The sequence below is a fragment of the Ischnura elegans genome, chromosome 9 (assembly GCF_921293095.1).
Source record: "Ischnura elegans chromosome 9, ioIscEleg1.1, whole genome shotgun sequence".
Taxonomy (NCBI): domain Eukaryota; kingdom Metazoa; phylum Arthropoda; class Insecta; order Odonata; family Coenagrionidae; genus Ischnura; species Ischnura elegans.
Window position 1 is genome coordinate 52,688,596 of NC_060254.1, and position 20,968 is coordinate 52,709,563.

Consider the following 20,968-nt stretch of genomic DNA (forward strand, 5'->3'; position numbering starts at 1 on the left):
TTATTTTTTATTTTTTTTTGCATGTATCTTATTCTTCTGTACGCTGAGCTCTAATGTGAATGTAAGCCTTTGTATGTTCTTAGTGGACCATAAAGGTCCAAGAACAATAAATTTTTCTTTATCTTTATCTTTATATAATATAGTATAAGAGAAGGCTTAGTAGACTGCATTTCAAAAAATGTTTAGATGCATCAACAGAATTATTTGCTAATGCTCAAACTAAAACAACTAACATTCTGATGAAATCAATATAATATATGATCTCTGCATTCTCTTCGGGTTTTCTCCGCGTCCGTTGAGTTTAGTGACAACAGTTTCGCTGACATTGCAGTCAGCGTCTTCAGGTTGAAGGAAACTGTTGTCGCCAAAACACAAGGAACGCGGTGAAAACCCGAAGAGAATGCAGAGATAATCTAATCAACGCCGCGAAAATCCTCGAACCTATAATATAATATATATATTAAACGGAAGAATTAGCTTCTGAATTACAAGAAATATAGCCCATGAACTTTATCACAATCAAAGACAAATTCTCAAAGGAAAATAGTATTGATGGTTCCCAATTTTCATTAAATTAATTTTCGTGATAGTTCCACTGTAAATTAATACCATTTTCTAAGCTCTTAAAGAGTAAATTACTTGTATTATAGACTATATTATACATAAAAATAACTGTGACATTAGCACAAGAAAGGCATCAATATAAATGAAAATATGTCAAACTTATCACAGGAATAATACTTGTGTACCTTCCCTGCAGAGGTCCAATGAAACCTGAACGCAAAAATTCAACTAAACCGAGGTAAACTGCCTTTGAAATTAAACACGCGTAGAACGCTGAGAGGAAACTTTCGAGGGCATTGTTGTCGTAACTCATCTTTCACACCCTTCAACGGTCACAAAATTTGCCCAGCACAAGGGAATTCTGAAATTGATCGATATGTCGAATTTTTGGGCAACAAGTGAAACGCTACCATGAATCATCAAAATTTTTACGACACTCATCTTTGCACAAATTGGTTAATCTTTCAGGGAATAAGCTCCCTGTCACATAGATACTTGAAATCCTCGGATTCGGCGGCTTGCTAATAGTAATTAAGGATTTGATGAATCAATAATTTTATCCACTTTTTGTCAACGCTCGCCATGACAGTTCTTAGTAGTGGTATAAAAATTCGCGAACCGCGATTGTAAGGAGCAGGCAAATATTTAAGTTTATTCAACTGATGCCATCTTTATCAAGCCACAAAAGAATAAACATAACGCGAAATACATCGATAATAGAAAGTATCACTATCGCTCGACCTGTTTGATTTTATAACGTTTTCTTTATTTAGGCCAAAAGCTTTCGCCTTGTAAATTTCAGGGAATTCAGGGTATAATCTTGCTAAAAGCCATCTGATTCTCAAAAATGAAAGTTTTCCCTCACATAGGCATACCACGACTCTTCATGGTAGCATTTTCCCTTTTATGATTCAGATGGATAATAATAAGGATTTATTTACTCAATGCACTGAAAATTTCAAATGACTGATAAAATATTAGAAAAAAGCTCCAAAGAATATTGAAAAAATGCACTGACCGATCGGAAGTACTCCGTCCTCTTAATACCATAATATGGGTAAGGATCGGTTCGGCACCCATCAACTGTGTTTTCTTCCAGAATTGCCCATGAGATTGCGCCACAGAAAATAATTTCTCTCAGTTTTTTCCAATTTACTAGACTCAGTAAAATCACAATATGGTAGATGTTAACCCACATTTCTTCGTCAAAAAAACTCATATATACCAAAATCGGCGGATATCACTATGTTGACACAAAGTGTTTAAGTTAATTTTGGCATTTATTTGGAATAGAATCGATAATGTTTAAACAATTTATTCATTATTAGATATCTCGTTTCAATTTGATTAATTCTTCCTCCGATATTTTTCATTGTTATTTTCATTCCCGTTAAAGATGCAATATTTATTTTGCTTCAATTAATTTCCGCTAAATTTTCTTAAGCTTTATCACAAGCCGTAAAAAAATAACGCGAAGAGCAGCGCAGAAGAGCAAGAAACTTTTCCCTGAAAATAATTTTATAGATATAACTGTGACTCACCATAATTGCTAGGGAGAGAATCCTCGTGTTCCTCGCCATCTTGCAGCTCTTGTTGATTCTTCAACAGCTGGGACTGCGAAGCCCGATGAAGTTCGGAGCGATGCCTCCGACGTCGACGGCTCCCCGGCGTGGTCCTCCGACGATGCTGTATCGCCGGCAAAGGGGGCTTTGACTGCCCGCTCACACGTCGAACACACTGCCCGCCTTCATCACCCTTGATCCCCGCTACGCAGCGGGCGCAACGAACAGTCAATCCTCCGGCGACGGTTCCAAGGTACCCGGCGAGCGCTCGCGGAGTCTCCCGGCGGATCGGAACGGTAAGAACGACTTCCTTCTCCCCCACACACTACTACTGATCGTGCACACCGCACGCTAGCTCACTCGAGAGTGACCCGACGCAAAGGGGGGCCCCGAAGCACTCACACTACCACTCAAGGTCACCGCCAAGTGACGGAGCCGACCTCCCTACAGACAGGTCGGCAGCGCTGCTCACGCGGTGGAGAAAGTAGGCTAGGGGAAGGAGATATAGGGGATGTAGGAGAAGATGGGTGGGTTTTAAAGGGACCAATTGGATGGTACGGGAATCGAATACCTCCAAGAATACCACTAGAGAGTATAAGATTGGGAGGAACGGAGGAGAGATGGATAAGTCGGAGTTGGAGTCGCGACGAGTCGGGTGGACTGTCGGATGAATCACCTGCTCGCTTGTTTGACCGAGTTTCGCCTTGTTTTCGTCCGTTGGTGTGTTCACCTTCCTCCTCGTTTTATTCCGCTACTGTTCAGCCCTCAGCCCATTCTGGTGGACCTGTAGAAGAAAGAGAAAAAACTCATCACTAAGCTGCAGAGAAATACGTTTTGCGCTTCATAAATTTGAAAGAGTAACGCTTCAGATATATCGAGTCCATTGCTATAAAATGGAGTAATTTCATCCAATACCGAAGTTATACAATTTAACATTAATTAATATGGTGATACCGTGATTTTTGTCTTGTATTTGCAGGACAAAAGCACGTAAAAATCCCTTTAAGTATTCCAATTACAATCACATTTATGTACTCGGCACATAATGGCACGAGGTAAAACTATTTTTTTAAATATTTCATTCATTAATATTCCTATAATAATTGCAATCATACAATAATACAAAATGCTGTTAAAACCGATAATCTTTGTTATCATTTTTTCCACATCTTAGAACAACACATTCTCGTAATTTGTAACCACTGTAATTAGTATTTTAAAACGTGGTGAATTTTGATGCGGGAGTACTTTACAAAAGGTTTGCAGGCATATTTACTAAAATTTGTTTTGCTCTTTATTGATGGTTAAAAATACGCAAAATTGTGAGTAAACCTTATTTTAAGGCGGGTAAATGATTTTATATGATTCAGATGATCTAAAGCAGTGACAGTTTTAAAGTTTTTAATGTTATCCCTAAGATATAATTATGGCCTGTTGTATCACCTAGTTTTCTTTTTGTGTAGCCCTAACAATTGAGAATTGAAAATGGATATCTTTAAGAGCGACACGGAGAACATAATATTATAGCCGCACTCTATTTTCAGGTCCGACAGAAGCGATAAATTAAGAGATATGTTTTGCCGAACTGATAGATATGGTAATTCGTTTTTCCTCCGGACCATAAAGGATTTCAATAAATGCTAGTCGTAATTTCCTTAGAACACTTCCTTTTTATTTGTAAACGGCTGGTGTCCTCAAACCCCCTCTCACGTGCCTTTTAGGCGGCTTGTGGGGTATTATGTAGATGATTTACGATTGAAATTGGTAGTTGAAAAGTTTCTCCATTGAATACGACCTAAACTCGAGTTATGAAGACTTAAAATAATTGTACTTTAGAGATTAATTTAATTTCAGCTAATTAGCTACTCATGCCCTAATATATTTTTTAATTTGGTGTATTCGTAATGAAAATCGTGTTGTACTCCAGGTAAGTTTAAAAATAGGAATTAATTTTCCCGCCACGCCTTAATGAAAAAGAAGGAATATACCTACGTAACTACTTGCGTAAAAGGAAGTGTCGGAGCAAATCAATGCGCAGCTATTTTCAGAAAATACTTTTTAAATGTAAACTAATATTCCGTTCATGCTAGGATTTTTGCCTTATATTCGAAGGACAAAAAAATGTTATAATTCCTAAGAGTATCAATTATGGTAAATTTTATATACCCAGCGAATAATGGCACAAGGCATGTATTAGAGGACACATTTTACCTTTTTTCGATCCCTTGTCTACTTCTCCAGCAATTTGCGGTGAAAAATCGGCTACCTAAACACTTTCGCAAAGAAGTTGATGACTTCGTTAACTCTTGCAGAGCGGATAATCGCTCATCCACTCCTCAACTTCCCTCAACTACTTCACGAGGTTTGTTGCTGCACACTCGGTTGTTAGCCATTCCCTCTCTCAATGAGCGGTTCTCTCTGAACGTGTAAATTAACCGGAACCGTTATGATGTCACCAACTTATGAAAAGTGGGCAAAAAATATCGCCCATTTTATTATTTATTTATTTCCAATAGATAACACATAATATTTTAAGATCCTAATTAAATGAAGAAAACATGAAAGCAACTAATGATGAAGACGTAGCAAGAAAATGTTTCCCAAGGCCTCCCCCGAGTTTGAGCACGTGACAATATAGCAAAGCAATAGAACTATGAGGGAACGACACTCCGCTAGATAATTGATATAGTGCAAAAATTTAATGGCCCTGCTCAATTTCTCTCCTCCTATTAAAAATATGACCTAAATGTGTCATGTGACTCAAAACCAAGGTATTTGACGGCCTATATAGGTCATGGGACTCAATTTTATCGAACTCACGCATAAATATTCTGTTGGTATTTTAACTTAACGCATAGTATTTGAATAAGCATTTCCTCTGATGTTGAGGACAAAGAAATGCTTCAATATCATGAAAATAGCTAGCTGAAAAAGTTAGGTACATTAAATAAAATATTCTACTCTAGATTACCTGGAATGTAAATGAAGCTATAATGAGCTATTGTAAACGATGAACTCTTATTTAGCTTCCACGTCCCACTTTAGTGATAATATGTATGCAAATATCGTGTGAATCAATATTTTTTCACCTAAATAAAACACAAGTACGTAGTATTTATAGAGCCGTCCAAAGGGGATAAAAGGTACAAGATGCATAAGAATTTAAAGCACTATCAATACCACTAACTGCAATCGTTCAACGCCCTCTTGTTAACGTGAACCTGAACTCTACCATTACAAAGCACTCAAATATTGAATACCGTGTTGATGAAAGGAAGAATATTTATCACTCTCTGAAGTGCGATTCTCATTATTTTATCATTGGTGCATGGCATTCTTTTGCCAACCAGTTAAAAACTTCCTTGTTGACTCACTTTACAATGCAAAGGGACTACATACATGGGGTTAGGGGTCTTACCGCAGAAGCTCTATTAATGCTGCCACTTTGATGTGCCGCTTTTTAATCGATTCCAAAAACATTTTCGAAGCCCTGCAATGAAGATACATAGATCCTTCTATTTCGTTCGTTTGCAATTCAGTATTTGCACACAAAAATATTACCATTGAAATGTTATGAGCACGATAACTTATATCGAATGTAAATTTCGTTCAGCAGCTCTGATTATAGCATAACCCTCGAAGTGTAACTGATATTCGGTGCTACTAGCGACAAAAGCAAACGTTAATTTAAGAGTTCCTTAGCTCTTTATAAAAAAAACACGATATGAAGTCACTATACTAGATATCAATTCAATTTTTTTAAATTTTACTAAAAATGAATTGTTTGCTGGTTATAATTTTGAATTAGCTTGGACGAGGAATAAAACAAAACGCACTAATTTATTATGACTTTGAATTCGGTCTACACCCGGCACTTTTTACCCTCGAGACAAAAGTCTATACACATCGTCCCGTGGCACTAAGACGGATATTTCTCTAAGACAAATTCAGATCGCTCCACTGTCAGTGTGGCAGGTAGCGACTTTTGTTAAGGCCACTATACACGGTGAATGATCACGCAATGATCATGCTGAATGATCATGCGACTGAAATCATTCGCCGTGTACAAAGGAAAAATTTGCGAATGCTCCGTCATGCGCATGATCACTCAATGAAAATTAGAACATATTCTATTTTGTTCGCATGATCCCGTGAATTATGCGATGATCATTCAGCATGATCATTCACCATTTATTGGTGCCTTTATACCCATTAAAATTCACGGTGGGTTACAACACTGCTTTATTTTTCTCGCGAATTCCGGATATCTCTACAACCAGCGTCGCGGGAGGCGACCTTAGCTATACCTCTTGTATGCGCGGTGGGTGACATCACTTTTAGTCACCTACTGGAGTGTACTTTATTCTAATATTCGTGGTCTGACGTCTCACAAAATCGCCAGTGACCGAAGCATTGCAAACGGACACCGCGAGCTGGATGGTAGCACTGCGGTCGCACTCCATCGAAAGTATTTATGTGGCAAGGAATGCCTGTTCGCGTGTAGTTGTCGCGCGTCTGCTCCCGCTGAGACTCCACGGAGAAATTAATCCCACGAAGATCTTCCGGCTACAGACATCTCTCCAGTCAGCGTGCAGTATCCGAGCACCGCACGTTTGTCTACCGCCGATTATCCTGCCAAACATCCGAGACTGCCATCATGCGTCCGGCTAGAATCCCGTCCACCCAACCTACTGCCAATCCTACCGACATTTCCAAACAGGGACGCCATAATGCGTGTGGCGGGAGATTGTGGCGCAACCATGCAGAAGTCAGCGGAAGCAAACGAGGAACGCCGGGTATGATTCGGGAAGTTTAAAGAGGATGGCACAACGCTGTGATATACGCACATCGAAACATCGATTGATTTAGAAATGAAGAACAGATATTCCATCCACCATATTTCATTGTAATTATTTATGAAACATTTAAAACCACTAAAATTTAATGGGAATATGGTAAATTTTAGGAGCGATTTATAAATTTTTCAGTAGGTATTAACAAAAAGTCGCTGGTATATGCAGAAATCGGAAATGTATTCGAATTTCTGCTCACTCGTGGTTCAGATAACCACCTTTTTTTAAGATCAAATAATAAGATACAATTTCCACGTTCATGTGATTCATTTAGCTGCAACAGCTTTTAACTATGGGCGGGAAACAATATGAAAATAAAATGCATCATGGAATGACTACTGCATAGTACTATAATACTAAAGAATTTACGCTAATGTTATCTATTTTTTCCATTCCCAAGCTACTCCCTCAAACATACCGTCTACGAATAAGAAACAAGGACAATCGGAAAAATTGGCTAGAAAAGATTGGAAGTCTAAGAGAATTGGTGCTAGCGGTGTGTGCTGAACACCGAATAGATGAAAATGAACACCAAATAGGGTGAGAAGCAATGGTTTGTACCGAAGAATAGGAGGAGAAAAGAAATTAAGCCGCACCATAAGCAAGATAAGGACGCGGTGAATGACACGTCATAAGACAAAAATTACATGAAGAATGGAATCGTGGAGGGAAAAATTGAACGAAAACTCCCCAGAAGTTGGATAATCCTCCATAATCCCATACTTATTTTGCTGGAACTAATTATAATATTTTGTGCATATACATATGTAAGCATTGTGTATGATGTGTTTTTCCTTTCTTCTATGATAATATATTTTTACTATATAATTGGCTAAAAGTAAATTGTTTTCTGTTCTTACAGGACGTAAGTCCTAGAACAATATATATCTTTCTAAATCAATCAAATCAGAATAAAACACAGAGATAAGTGCATGGTACAAACAAAGAAGGACACAAGGAAATAATTAACCATGATTTTTCCTTCAATCCACTTCATTTCTGTTCAGGGTAAAAAATGAGGAGTGAAAACAGATCAAGAAAAAATAGCATAAATACTGTTAGGAAGGGGCTGTCATGATGAGCACACGACGTAAGACTCTCTCCCTTCAACAGGTACTTCACTCAACGCATTGAAGTAGCACTCCGTACAATCGGAGAGTTCATTGGCCTAGGAATGGTACATAGTCACTGGCCACCACGCAAGGCGCCTCTAAGTAACGTTCGGTAAGAACAGCCATCACATACCAATCCAGCCTCAACGATTTGACCATTCTTCGTCGAGAGAGAAGTCGAGTCCCAGCAAAAAGGCGTCTATATTGGATCGTTACCATCTCCAATATAGCCCTGAAATAATAACCCGCCCTTCACTCTCAGCACAATCCTCCGCATGCCACTTCAGAGGTCGTGTTTGAAGATCCTCAGGGATGCGATACGAATTGGCGCAGGATGATGGGAGCTAGGACTGCGAAGCCGGCATTATCGCCCAGTAGACCCGTCTGAAACCCTCTCCAACCTCTTTCCCTGCGTCCCCTTTCGTTCTAATGATCATCCATTGCCGTATAAAGTGATGGCGAGGACTTGAAGGACCACAGAGAGGAAGAGCATTCGAATTGTGGACCCGTCTCAGTAATTGGAGTCCAAGTGTTGAATTCACACAATATTTCCCACCTTTAGGCGAGCGAAAAAGTAAATATGTTTACAAATAATTCCACACAGAAATATTTCAGAGTAAGCATTTATTTATCCCACCGTTTTAATTGTCATTTCATGTTTTTATCTAAGTCGTTATAAAGCACTTTGATAATGACTCTAGTCTTAAAAAACTGATATAATTAAATAAAAAAGGTTTTTTCGAAACTACACTACGTGATTGCATTACCAAACACCATATGGAGGCATTAAAGGAAGCTTGACATGATAATTGGCAATAGATACGTTCTTACGGAGGTAAGAGAGAGAGAGATTTCCCTTTTATCATCCCTCATCTATCTTGCACCATGCCCATCGTGATTTCGCTCTACTCCTCTCTCCGCCCTATGAATACCACCATTCTTTTTTGTAATGTAATAATACTATTGAATATGGTTTTTTCATTGTTATCTATGTTTTGCTCACTCATGGTTAACTTTTTCTTTGCTATTATAAGTCCTTTGTCTTAGGCCTTGTTCTGTTTATGAACTGAATTAAATACAAAAAATGAGGTAGGATGCCAGGGAAGGCACTGTAAAAATAAAATATTAGGAATGAGAATCGCAATACGTGCGTTAAGGAATATATGGACAACTACTTCATTATAGCCCCAACCAAGGGCGAATAATATTTGCCACACGCTTATACCTGGAATGAAGGATAATTTCCACTAACTTATTAATTGTCATCGTATATTAAAGAATTTTATTTAAATTCTAAACGCTTTTCTAGATATCGCAGAAAAACAGCTAACATATGGGTACAATTTAAAAAATTGTAAACATTAAGCTAATGTAGAATGCCATTAAATCAATTACTAACTTATCTTACAATGCGAATGATAGCTCATTTAGGTAGTGGAGGCATAAATCAACTCGCCACCGCAGAAAAATCAATCTCTCTAACGCTGTTAGGTATAGTTTCCAAACGGGAAAGACATTTTCTGTTAGATGCAAGAAACATGCCAATACTTCGCTTCCATGTTAACAGAGAATCGACATGATACTTTTGGTAGAAATTCCAGTAAAACCGTGTTACTTAACTCGAGCAAATAAATCGAAGAACTGCAGTTTTAAATGAGGTTATTTTTTTCTTTCGCCACATGGTCTGGTTCACAGAAATTCGCGTAAGACAAATGCATAAGTAATTTATGATGAATTGACTGTCACAATATCGATAAAATAGAACACACGTGGAAAGAGAGATGCATTTACTTAGTTCCTTCGCGTGTTGTAAATCATAATGCCGGATTCAAGGTTGATAGGTTCGGTCGTTGATCACAAAACGCTGATCACAGCAGTAACGACCGAGCAGCAACGCTGACCAAGCCTTGGTCTCAGCTACGTCAGCGACCCACGTAGAATCACAGAAAAGCAGGAACAGTTTTTGAAGAGTCACCGGTTACAAATTAGCGCATGAAGTATATCAGAGATGGTCCTAAAATTGATAGGTGATTGGAATCCATTACAGCGAAAATGACCAGAAAAATCTTGACGTCAAGCTATTAACTATTTTTAAATTTGGAATTTTACCATTGAAAAAGAAAGAGGATTACCAGCACGAATTAGGAAGAGGTAGTCCTTAACTTTGCGTTGGAGTCAGGTTCTACAAACATACGGTGGATGACAACTCCTTGTACTTTCCCCAATACTTCAGCATTTCAGATCAATAGATGATGTTTCTACGTATAATACATGCAAACTTTTCAAACAAAAATTCTTCAAAATATAAGTTAGTAAAAGGGGCATACGAAATGAAGTCATTACCGCTGCATTTTTAATCCCAAATGAAAAAATATGAATTACTCTTATCCAACTACTATTTTCATTAAAATTATCGATACTTAAAATTCCATTTGCGAAATAATTTTTCTATCAAGAAGCAAGTACTAAGAGTGATTGAGAAATGGCTGATCTCAATGTTTCGCCGGCTTGCACAAGTAAAGCCAGTGTGCATAAAAAACTAACATGGAATATATAGCATGTGAAACCGTTTTTTGTTTCGGTCAGTCGATGGATTACAACAAAAAGAGAATATTTTATTTAATTTTCAAAAATACAAAATGGCATATTATTCATTTAATAAACCAATATCCTTAAAAAATCAAGCCAAAAAGAAGGCATAAATGTATCTCTACTCGTTTGAAGCAAACAAGTACGTAAGCTTGGTTAGACTGCAATAATTCAGAGTTGTCGTCCAGTCGCCGCTTTTTGTCCACCCTTCTACTCCGTGGCTGGTGAAAGCCCTCAACATTTCAAAACAAACCCCTTTCCAAGAGGAAAAAATAATATGATGGACGGAATGCTCCACGCGACGGTTGGAGTGCTAAGCAGAGATAAATTCACATAGGTAGGTTAAAAAAGGAACAGAGGCATCAAGAGGATAATATAAACATAAAGTGCATCTGTATAAGGTCTGTGGGCTAATATTTATTCCAGCTATAAAAAATATCAATATTAAGTGACCCTAACTACATAACAAAATAAATTAAATTATAAATATAAAAACATTAAAATTTACCTACCGCAACTAAATGGCAACATTAGGAACACTTTATGTCAATCACTTTGTATCAATTACATTTTTTTTACTCAACAATCAAGTCAACTTTCCAGGAGGTAAAGATTTTAGATACTAATAAAATACGAATTCATGTTTACATTTTTTTTTGAGCAAGCTACTTTCTGTTTAAAATAAACTATAGAAATAGACGATCTTTGATGAGTATATTCTAAGCACAGGCATACTCTTTGCTCCCTATTAAGAGATGAAAATTCAGTTTTGACCTGAGAAGACCTCTCTCCCTACAAAGGAATGAATTGTACTGCCCTACAAACCATTAGAAGCCCTCCTTCAACTCAGAAGCATGCACGTCCCAAATGGATATCAGTCTGCGGAATTGGGCATAAAATGAGCAGACTCTACGAGGCAGCAGATAGGGAAGGTGGATAGGACGACAGGAAGTGGAGGGAGAATATGACGAGGCATTGCGAATAAAAGCCCACGGGAATCCGAGGAGGTTGGGATATACTGGAGGGGTCACCATTGGTTCCAAACATGAAGCTAAGTGTGCTAAGGCATGGGGATTGCATAGTGGAGGCCCAATTCCATCTCATAGAAGGCTGATTTCTGGTGCTACTTATGTCGCATGTAAATCGGTTTTCAAAAATGTCCGCGGCGCGGTGATGAGTGCAGTACGATCTACTTTTTTTCAATATATTGCAGTATCATGTTTGTAATTACGAGGAATAGCATTGATATTTTATGAATTTGATACATCACATCATCTTGTTTATATATTTCGGAAAAACCCACTAACTATACCTTATTTTTCCGTGGAACTCCGATCACTTTGTCCGTCAGCGACGCGCGTGGTGACATTTGAAACCCATTGAAATGCGCGGTGGTTGACAACACATAAAGAGGCCAACTTGAGGATCCTCTTTTGTAATATCCGTGGTGGCAGGAATGGTTCTTGGGTGGGATAAGCCACGCCTACTTTGACCAAAACATTGGCAATCCCATACGGGTTAATTCTTACTATTTTGTGAAATATTCGGTCATGACTCGTAAATGCATAAGAATTAACTATGAAACGCACACCGTAAACTTTTTTTTCTTACTTCATTGGTATGCTTCGCGAAGTTGTGCCTCAAACACCTTTTCCCAGGGAAATATTATTACCAATCACCACGGTTTACGTTCTACAACAAGTTCCACTGAGAATAAAATTATACGAGTGTAAACCAACCGCACCAGTAAAGTGGCTAACAGGACACAGGGTTTATACATTAACATAAGTATCGCGAATTATGGGACAACTCCGATGGCAATCACCGGCTGAATACTAGTGATTACGGTAGTAGTTTTAATGCAGCACATTTTCAGAACCTAACTTAACTTCCTCAAATAGTTATCAACCGGAGACTAAGTCAAAAAATCACGAATATTACAAAATAAGATCCTCAAGACTGAATGTGTTTTCAATCATCGCGCATTTAAATGATTTACAAAATTCGCCACTCGCTTCGTTGACGGACAACTTGATCAATGTTTCACGGGAAAATAAGGTATAATAAGCGGTTTTTACTGAAAATTATATACACGATGATGTGATCTACCAAATGCACAAAAGCCCAATGCTATTCCTCGTAAATTACTAGCTTTCTATAGCAAAATATTGTAAAGTGGATCCTCAAGTCGGCCTCTAAATGTGCTGTCAATCACCACTCATTTAAATTGGTTTACAAAATTCGCCACCCACTACGTTGATGGACACTTTGATCCGAGTTTTAGGGGGAAAATAAGGTATTATTAGCGATTTTTACCGAAATTTATATGCACGATGATGTGATCTACCAAATACATAAAAGTTCAATTTTATTCCTCGCAATCACAAACATTTTATTGCAAAATATTTTAATGGATCGCATTGCACTCATCACCGCGCCGCGGACATTTTTGAAAACTGATAAAAAATGCTACAGAAGTGGTAACAGAAATCAGCCTTCTGTGGGAGGGAGAAGTATCGCGTATGATTGGAAAACTCCAATGACAGTCACCGGCTAAATACGTAATAGTGATTATGGTAGCATTTCGCACTTAATATAGCGCATTTTGATTGGGCCTCCACTATGCAGTCCCCTTGCCAAAAATTGTAAATTAAGATGGAGGAACTTTCAAGGGCGTACCCAGAATCATAACTAGGGGGCGGGGGGCAAGCCATGGTCTAGGGAGGAGGCAAGCCATGGTTTAGGGGGAAGGAAACCAAGTTGTGACATTAGTTTACGAGATTATTTCCTTGAAAAAATAGCTTTATTTTAGTTACATATCTTATACTAATACATACCATTTTCGTGGGTTTAAAGACAATTTGTTGAATGCATTCGTTTCAATTCAGTACTGATTTTGCTTTAAGACTTTTGCGATTTTCGTTTCTAAGGGGGGCAGCTGCCACCCCCTACCCCTCGCTGGGTGCACCCATGGGAACTTTGACCACGCTAAAAACTGGGAAACAGCGCTTCCAAATATTCCAGCCTCCTTGTGGGATTCCGATAGAGAAAGGTTCGCGGGGGGGAGTCAGGGTACTCACCCCGGACTCCCTCTTTTTGAAGCGCTGAGGAGAAGGAGCGAGCTAAAACCCCTGAAGGAAGTAAACAAGCTGCCATCTTCTCATCTCCTGATGAGGACAGGTAGGCAAAGGGGGGTCGGGTGGACGCAGGAGGCCAAGGACTAAACAGCTGCATCGCCGAGTCATCGCTGGAGGGCAGCACTGAGGAGGGGGCCGAGTTGCAGGAAGAACGTCGTCTGCACATTTCAATGACCGCGTAACGAGGGGGGAGGGGAGTGAATGGAGGGGGGGATAGAGGAAAGGTGTAGCAGACGAGACGGTCAGTGAGTCCGAGCGGTCAAGTGGCATTTGCAAGGAGACGAATCTTTGCTCCTTGAAGGAGGAAACGAATGGCTGCATAGCGGAGGGATGGAGGTAAGGTAATGAGACCAACACGCGCGCACACACATACAACTCTCTGGAATCAAAAATTGACGATGATAAAAATGAAATGGAAATAAAATACGATTAAACCTATTATCCTACGGAAAAAGTAAAGAAATTGATGAATGTTTAGCGTTTTTGTGTTTTTTTATCAACATTTTTTGATAGCAGTTTTACGAATGATAATTAATGACGAAATTAATGGAGATAAAAATGAAATAATTGAAAATGGAAAGCAACCAGGATTAAACTTACGATCCTACGGAAAAAGTACAGAAATTGGCGAGTCTCTAAATGTTTTTTTTTTCATTTATATCCTTACGATAGAATTTTTACGAATGATAATTGACGACGAAATTAATGAAGATAGAAATGAAATACTTGAAAATGGAAGCAGACCAAGATTAAACTTACGACCCAACGGAAAAGGTAAAGAAATTGGTGAGTTTCTAAATATTTTTTTTCATCTACATCTTTGCGATGGAAGTTCTACTAATAATAAATAATGAGTAAATAAATGAGAATAAAAATGAAATACTAGAAAAATGGAAAGAAACCACGATAAAACTTGAGGCCCTTCAGCAAAAAGTTATGAAATTGCCGATTTTCTAAGTGGTTGCGAAAGAATTTCTAAGGCCTGGGTATGGCATATGAAATAATTGTTTAAACTTTGGCAAGGAGCTGATTACGAACTTAAAATGACGCAACATCAAGATTGAATAAAAAAAAATATGTTAGACCAAGCATTTTTAATAAAAAAGTAAGAGATCTATGCTTCAAGAAATAATCTAAAACAATATTTCGATATTATTAAGATAACTAATTCAACTCAAGGTTTACTAAAATTAAATTATAAAAATCAATAATGATGCCAAAAGGAATGCAATTTTAGACGTTACGAAATAATTGCACAGGTCATACAAATTCATAAATTTCCTCCAAAAAACAGTCAGCAGTATTAACGGCAAACTTAAAATTCACGTAGAACTTTTATCTGCTGCCTACTGCCAGGTGAAAAGATCTTTCCTACAGCGCCAAAATAGTCATATAAAACTCAGTATTACGACCAGTTGTCTTCCTGAGACATGAGTACGAACAGGAACACTGGAATAAAAATTAGGAAGTTGGGAATGAAAGATTTCAGAAGAATATATGGTTTTGTGAAGTCAAAGGAGAAATGCCGAATAAAATTAAGTACACGCAGAACCAATCATAATATCTGATTTGAAGCATGCAAGAATACTCTGGGCTGCTCATTTACAGCTTATGAAGGTAAAGTACAGCAGTCAAACAAGTCTTAATTACACTCCCAAGGGACTGCATAGAGGAAGCCCAATTCAATCACAAAAAAGGCTGACTTCTGTTGCCACTACGGTCGCATTTTAATCGGATTTCAAAAATGTCCGCGGAGCGGTGATGAGTGCAAGGCGGTCTAATTTTTTCCAATATTTTGCATTATAATGTTTACAATTGCGAGGAATATCATTGAGAAGTTATGAAATTGATAGATTACATGATCGTGTACATAATTACCTAAACATTCCTAACTATGCCTTATTTCCCCGTGAAACTCAGATAATTTTTTTTTCCCGTCAGCGACGATATTGGCGACTTTTGTAAACCCATTTAAATGTGCGGTGGGTGACAACACATTTATATGCTGAATTGAGGTTCCAATTTTATAACAGCCGTGGGTACTCCATAGAGAGAGCAGAAGCAAAGGAATGCCACGAAAGTGGTGGCCTGATGATATAGAGGTTAACTTGAGAAGACTTGATGTCAGGAGATGGAGTCGAGTCGCGGAAGATAGATAAAATTGGAGGCAGATTGTTTTTGGAGGCCAGAGCTCTACACGGGCTGTAGCGCCAAGGATGATGTTGAAGGAACACAAAAAAAGACATCCCAACTCCCCCAAACCAAGAAGACGGGGTTGCATTAAAAAAGACGCGACTGCTCGGCGAAAAAGTGTGCCGAATCGATACGGCAATCCAAGGGAATGAACGCATTGTGCTCGGGCTCGCGCTATATCCAAGAGCAAGCGAGGACTGCGCATGCGCTTGGCAGTGAATCTCCGCTCAGGATATAAGTTTAAGGGAAGAGGGAGGGGGGAAAATATGAGGGAATTAAAACATGCGGAAAATTCAGTGACACCATTTGTAAGGGGTCGATATTTGTTTTTACTCCGTTAAAGAGTGCGGAGAGGGATATCGTCGAGAGTTAGATGAATACCCCTGGGATTGCCTCGGCTCCTCTTGGCTTTAAGACGCTGCACGTGAAACTCAGTGAAGGTGCATCAGATACGAGAGCTGAGCGAATAACAATGTCAATAACTTGTTGATTCTAGAGAAAATTTTACGGTGGCTCTTTTGCTTCTGACTTTTTTTCCTCCTGAAACACCTGCAACCCTAGGAAAAAGTATCTCTGTTGAGGATACGAAAAGGATCATGAGGTACACGGTCGTGGAAATTCTTTCCCATTGCTTTTAGAAAGAATATCTTTGCTCAACTTAAGCAAAATTCACGATACTGAAGTAAATTAGGTTGATGGGAAAGTACGGTATTAAGAGGAGGCGAGCGACAGCTTAAGCAATTTGCGGCATACAGAAGGGTAGGAAAGGAAAGGTGGAGAGAAACCCGGCGTCAATATTAGCCTGCTATTTACGAAAGGCGTCCTGGGTGCCACGGCTTAACGTTCCATCCGACGGACGGAGTGTAATGCTCTACGTGTTCTCCACAAAGCACTAAAGCAGGGACCGGGCAGTCTCTGAAAAATCTCCGTCACCGCCGGGAATTGAACTAAAACCACAAGATGGGAAGCCAAGACTCACCACACCAAACTGATAAATATACAAGGTCAATCTACCCAAACATATCAAAAAACCTTCTATCTTCTAATAGTTAAACGTCAAAATGACCAATTCGTAAGTAATAATTCGCAAAATGTTGATTGCTCTGCTTACTGGTGCACTAAAATTTTTTGAACAACTTTTTTTCACTAGTATATATGCTGCGTTAATACTATGGAACTTATATTTCAACTATTTAAGAAAAGTTTTCTGTGAAATTGCATGCCCTAATATATATTGGAAAGTTTAAATGATCACTTACTACTGTAAAGAATCTATAGCATGTCTTTCATCTTTCACTTGATATTTCAGTGGTTATTTAGTAATGGCGTATTATTTACTCACTAAAAGATCCATCCAGAAGATTTGTTATGATAGGTGAGTGTAGAGTTCTCATCAGACTAAGCCCAAGGTGAGTGAAATTTACACATCAATGACAGGGGTCTAGTTTCTTTTCATACAACACCTCATACGTGGTTTGGATTGGTTTGGAGTGTCCACAGGCTTCATCCGGGATTTAAACTCGCGATCCTTTTTTCAGGACCCCAGCGTTCTACCCACTAGCCTACCGCTCTTCCCCAAAAAAATCATATATAAATCGCTTTGTTTAATCTCAAACACAGTAATTGAAGTGAAAAAGTTACACCATGTACGATATAACTCAGGAGAGGATCCAAGATGATTTAATGGGAAAAAAATGATAGCATCATTCGTAAAAACTATGAAAGATTGCCTCGGGGAAATAACCGAGCATGGAAAGGTCTTGAAAGACTTATATTGTAATTAGAAATGGTACTTTTGGTTCGCATGAACTCGGAAAAAAACAGGAAATTCATTTGAAAGGCGGAAATTTCGAGGTATTCTGCAGGTTCTACGTGACGACTAAGAAGCAAGAGTGCGACTAGTTAAGAGCGGGAAATTGAGGAAGTTGCCGGAGAGGGTTGGAACAGTTTGGTTGCGAAGGAACAAACACGGAAATGAGACGCGGTGACGACGCAGGAATAAAAGAGAATGTTTTAGAGAGGAAATTCGTGGCGAGAATGAACAGCGATCACTCGTAGAGGGTGAAAAGTCCGAGACGCTTATTCCGCCGTGTGGGAATATGGCGGAAAGTAATGATGCCGAGAAAACAGAGAAACTTGTGCAAAGGGGATGCATCTAGACTAAGTTTCTTCAACCCGAGGCCTGCCGGCTAATTTCTCGCGGCCAGAGAGAAAGAGAGAGAATAAGCCTAAAATGGTGTATCGCGAACCATATATCGACACACTGCTGGGAATATATTGGAAAGTAATGATGCCGAGAAAACAGAGAAACTTGTGCAAAGGGGATGTATCTAGACTAAGGTTCGTCAACCCGCGGTCTGCCGACTAATTTCTCGCGGCTAGAGAGAGAGAGAGAGAGAGAGAGAGAGATAATAGGTCTAAAATATTGTATCGCGAACCATATATCGACACACTACTGTGGGCGTCAAAATGATGCACCGCTGTACTTTGCAAATTTATATCTAGACTTTAGTGCATGCCATAATAATGAATAATACGCCATTTTAAAGGAAAGTTTATTCTCAATTCTAATTAATTTTTTGTTTACTGAAATGTTCAAAAATCAAGACACGCGAGTACAATTAATGACTCTTAAATTATAGTGAAAGATGAATGTTGTAGACGTGGTAGTTTTCCCTGGGTTGAGTTATAAAGTTCATGAAGTTGACAAAATAGCCAATTTTATGGTGCGCGGAGTCATTTGTTGCACTCGCATGTCTTCATTTTTGAATTTTACCAAAAAAAATTAATAACAATTGGGAATAAACTTTCCTTTAAAATGACGTATTATTCATTATAATGGCATGCACTGAAGTCTAGATATAAATTTGTAAAGCACAGCGGCACATCATTTTGACGCCGACAGTAGTCTAAAATAAACAACGTCATAAATAATATTGATTGATTGAACTTCTTAACCTATAAAGATTATTGCACTTTGAAATTATATGCTTTTTTATTTTATTGATTTTTAGTGGTGGTTAAGTAACGTCGAGCATTGTGGCCATCCATATGATGTGAAATCGTTTTTTGGCCCTTGTATTAAAAAAGTTTGAAGACACCTGCTCTAGACAAAGAGGGACAGATACACGAACGCTGTGATAAAAGAAAGTATGGCCACAATGTTAGTAGCTGTAAATTTCTATCCTACTGACATGACTATGGTGCTATTGCTCACGTTGTCCTAATCAAGTATAAAACAGTGCTAAGACCTGTTGTCCTTCTCAGACATTGGCACGAACAGAAACACAGATAGAAATATGTGAAGTTTGGATAGATATATATTCTCAGAAGAATATACGGTGTGTTGATAGAGGCAGAAATTTGGAGAGTAAGGAAAAGTATTAAATCAAACGAACTTTACGAAGATAGATTGCATCTTGGGAAGGCAGACGCCCTTGATGCTTGTAACAGGAAACAATTAAAGGAACAAATTGGGTTGATGGTCACACCTATGAAATCAGAGCTTGATAAACGATTTTTATAGGAAGAAATAATAGGAATGGATTGTTATGTTGGTCACATTTGTGAGATCACAGAGCTTGCCCTTAAGACAATATATTTCAGCGAGAATTATAAAAAGAATAAATATTTTCATGGGAAGATGCTCTAATTGTGCACATCTACCTCATAGCTTCAGTTTACGGCATTAGATCAAGGTAATTACTAAAATTCTATGTGATGCAAATGCAGTCACTCCTAGACGATGAAAACTCCGAGACGCATATTCCACCGTGTAGGAATATGGCGGGAAGTAATGACGCCGAGAAAATAGAGGACTTTGAGGTAAACTAGAAGCCTCTAGACTGGAGGGAATACAAGCAAGTATGGCTACAAGGTTTGCAGCTGTAAATTTCTGTCCCGCTGAGATGACCATGGTTTTATTGCTCACGTAGTCCGGATTGATTGCATCTTTGGACGGCGGGCGCCCTTTGCTCTTGTTATAGGAAAGAACGAGAGGAACAAATTGGCTTGTTGGTCACACTTGTGAAATCAAAGGGCTTGGGGTCAAGCGCACAAGACAATATAGATTTCAGCGAGAAGGACAAATAAAATAAATATTTTCGAGTAAAAAGAGTCTAATTATGCACCTCTACAATAAAACTTTAGTTTAATGCGATATGTAAAGACAATTACCGAAAATAATTATGGCGTTGTATACCTGTGAGATGGAGTAGGTGGTGGTGGTGATGAAGGGAGAGGGAGGAATGCACTGGCCAATTTCCGCCACCTCCCTTTTCTTATCCATCCTCCTCTGTGGAGGGGCGGATCCAGGATTTTTTCTGGGGGGACACAAGGGTTAAAATACAAACGATCTTCTCAGGCTTGAGATTAAAAACAAGTTTAGACTACTACTATACAAAATATTGTCTTTATTCATTATGCAAGTTATTATTATGAAATTAAATGATTTAGGCTCCATAATACGCAAAAGAAAACTAACGTAATGATAACCGTATAAAAAAAATTTGTCGATTTTATAAGCGTCTGGGGGGCACGTGCCCCCTCTAAATCCGCCAAATGGCTCTGTGTTCCCAATCTTTCCTTAGCTTTTAAGAGTGTGGGCAACGAAATTTCTTTGATCGCTCAGATAATCCATTACGCCGTATTGAATATTAATTAGAATGAGAGGAAGGATACAACATGAAAGTTACGACACGTGTGATGAGAGGAAATAAATATGATATTGTAAATTCAGGGTAGCAATTTTCAGTAAAATAACTACTTCATTATTCCTTAGTGTTATCTATCCTTTTCGTGAAGGATTAAATTGAAAGTTTAGGTCATCAATTTGTGTATCGCAATATGTGAGAGAACGTAGAAGAGAAAAAACAGACTTAGGAAATGGGGAAGAATACCTCGTCAGCAATACCGTAGGGATTTTTCAAATGAAAAAGCTCGAAGTCGTTAAACCAATT

At 38.5% G+C, this 20,968-nt stretch overlaps 1 protein-coding gene across 11 annotated transcripts in view; it reads right to left on the reverse strand.

Annotated features, from left to right (window-relative positions):
- LOC124165409 (protein madd-4) overlaps window positions 1-20,968 on the reverse strand; it is a 1,214,641-nt gene that overhangs the window by 652,881 nt on the left and 540,792 nt on the right. For all 11 annotated transcript variants that reach the window (XM_046542805.1, XM_046542812.1, XM_046542809.1 and 8 more), the window contains exon 2: window positions 2,106-2,910. In XM_046542805.1, the coding sequence (XP_046398761.1) occupies window positions 2,106-2,144 (39 nt within the window). In that variant the 5' untranslated portion in view covers window positions 2,145-2,910. The remainder of the gene's footprint in view (window positions 1-2,105; window positions 2,911-20,968) is intronic.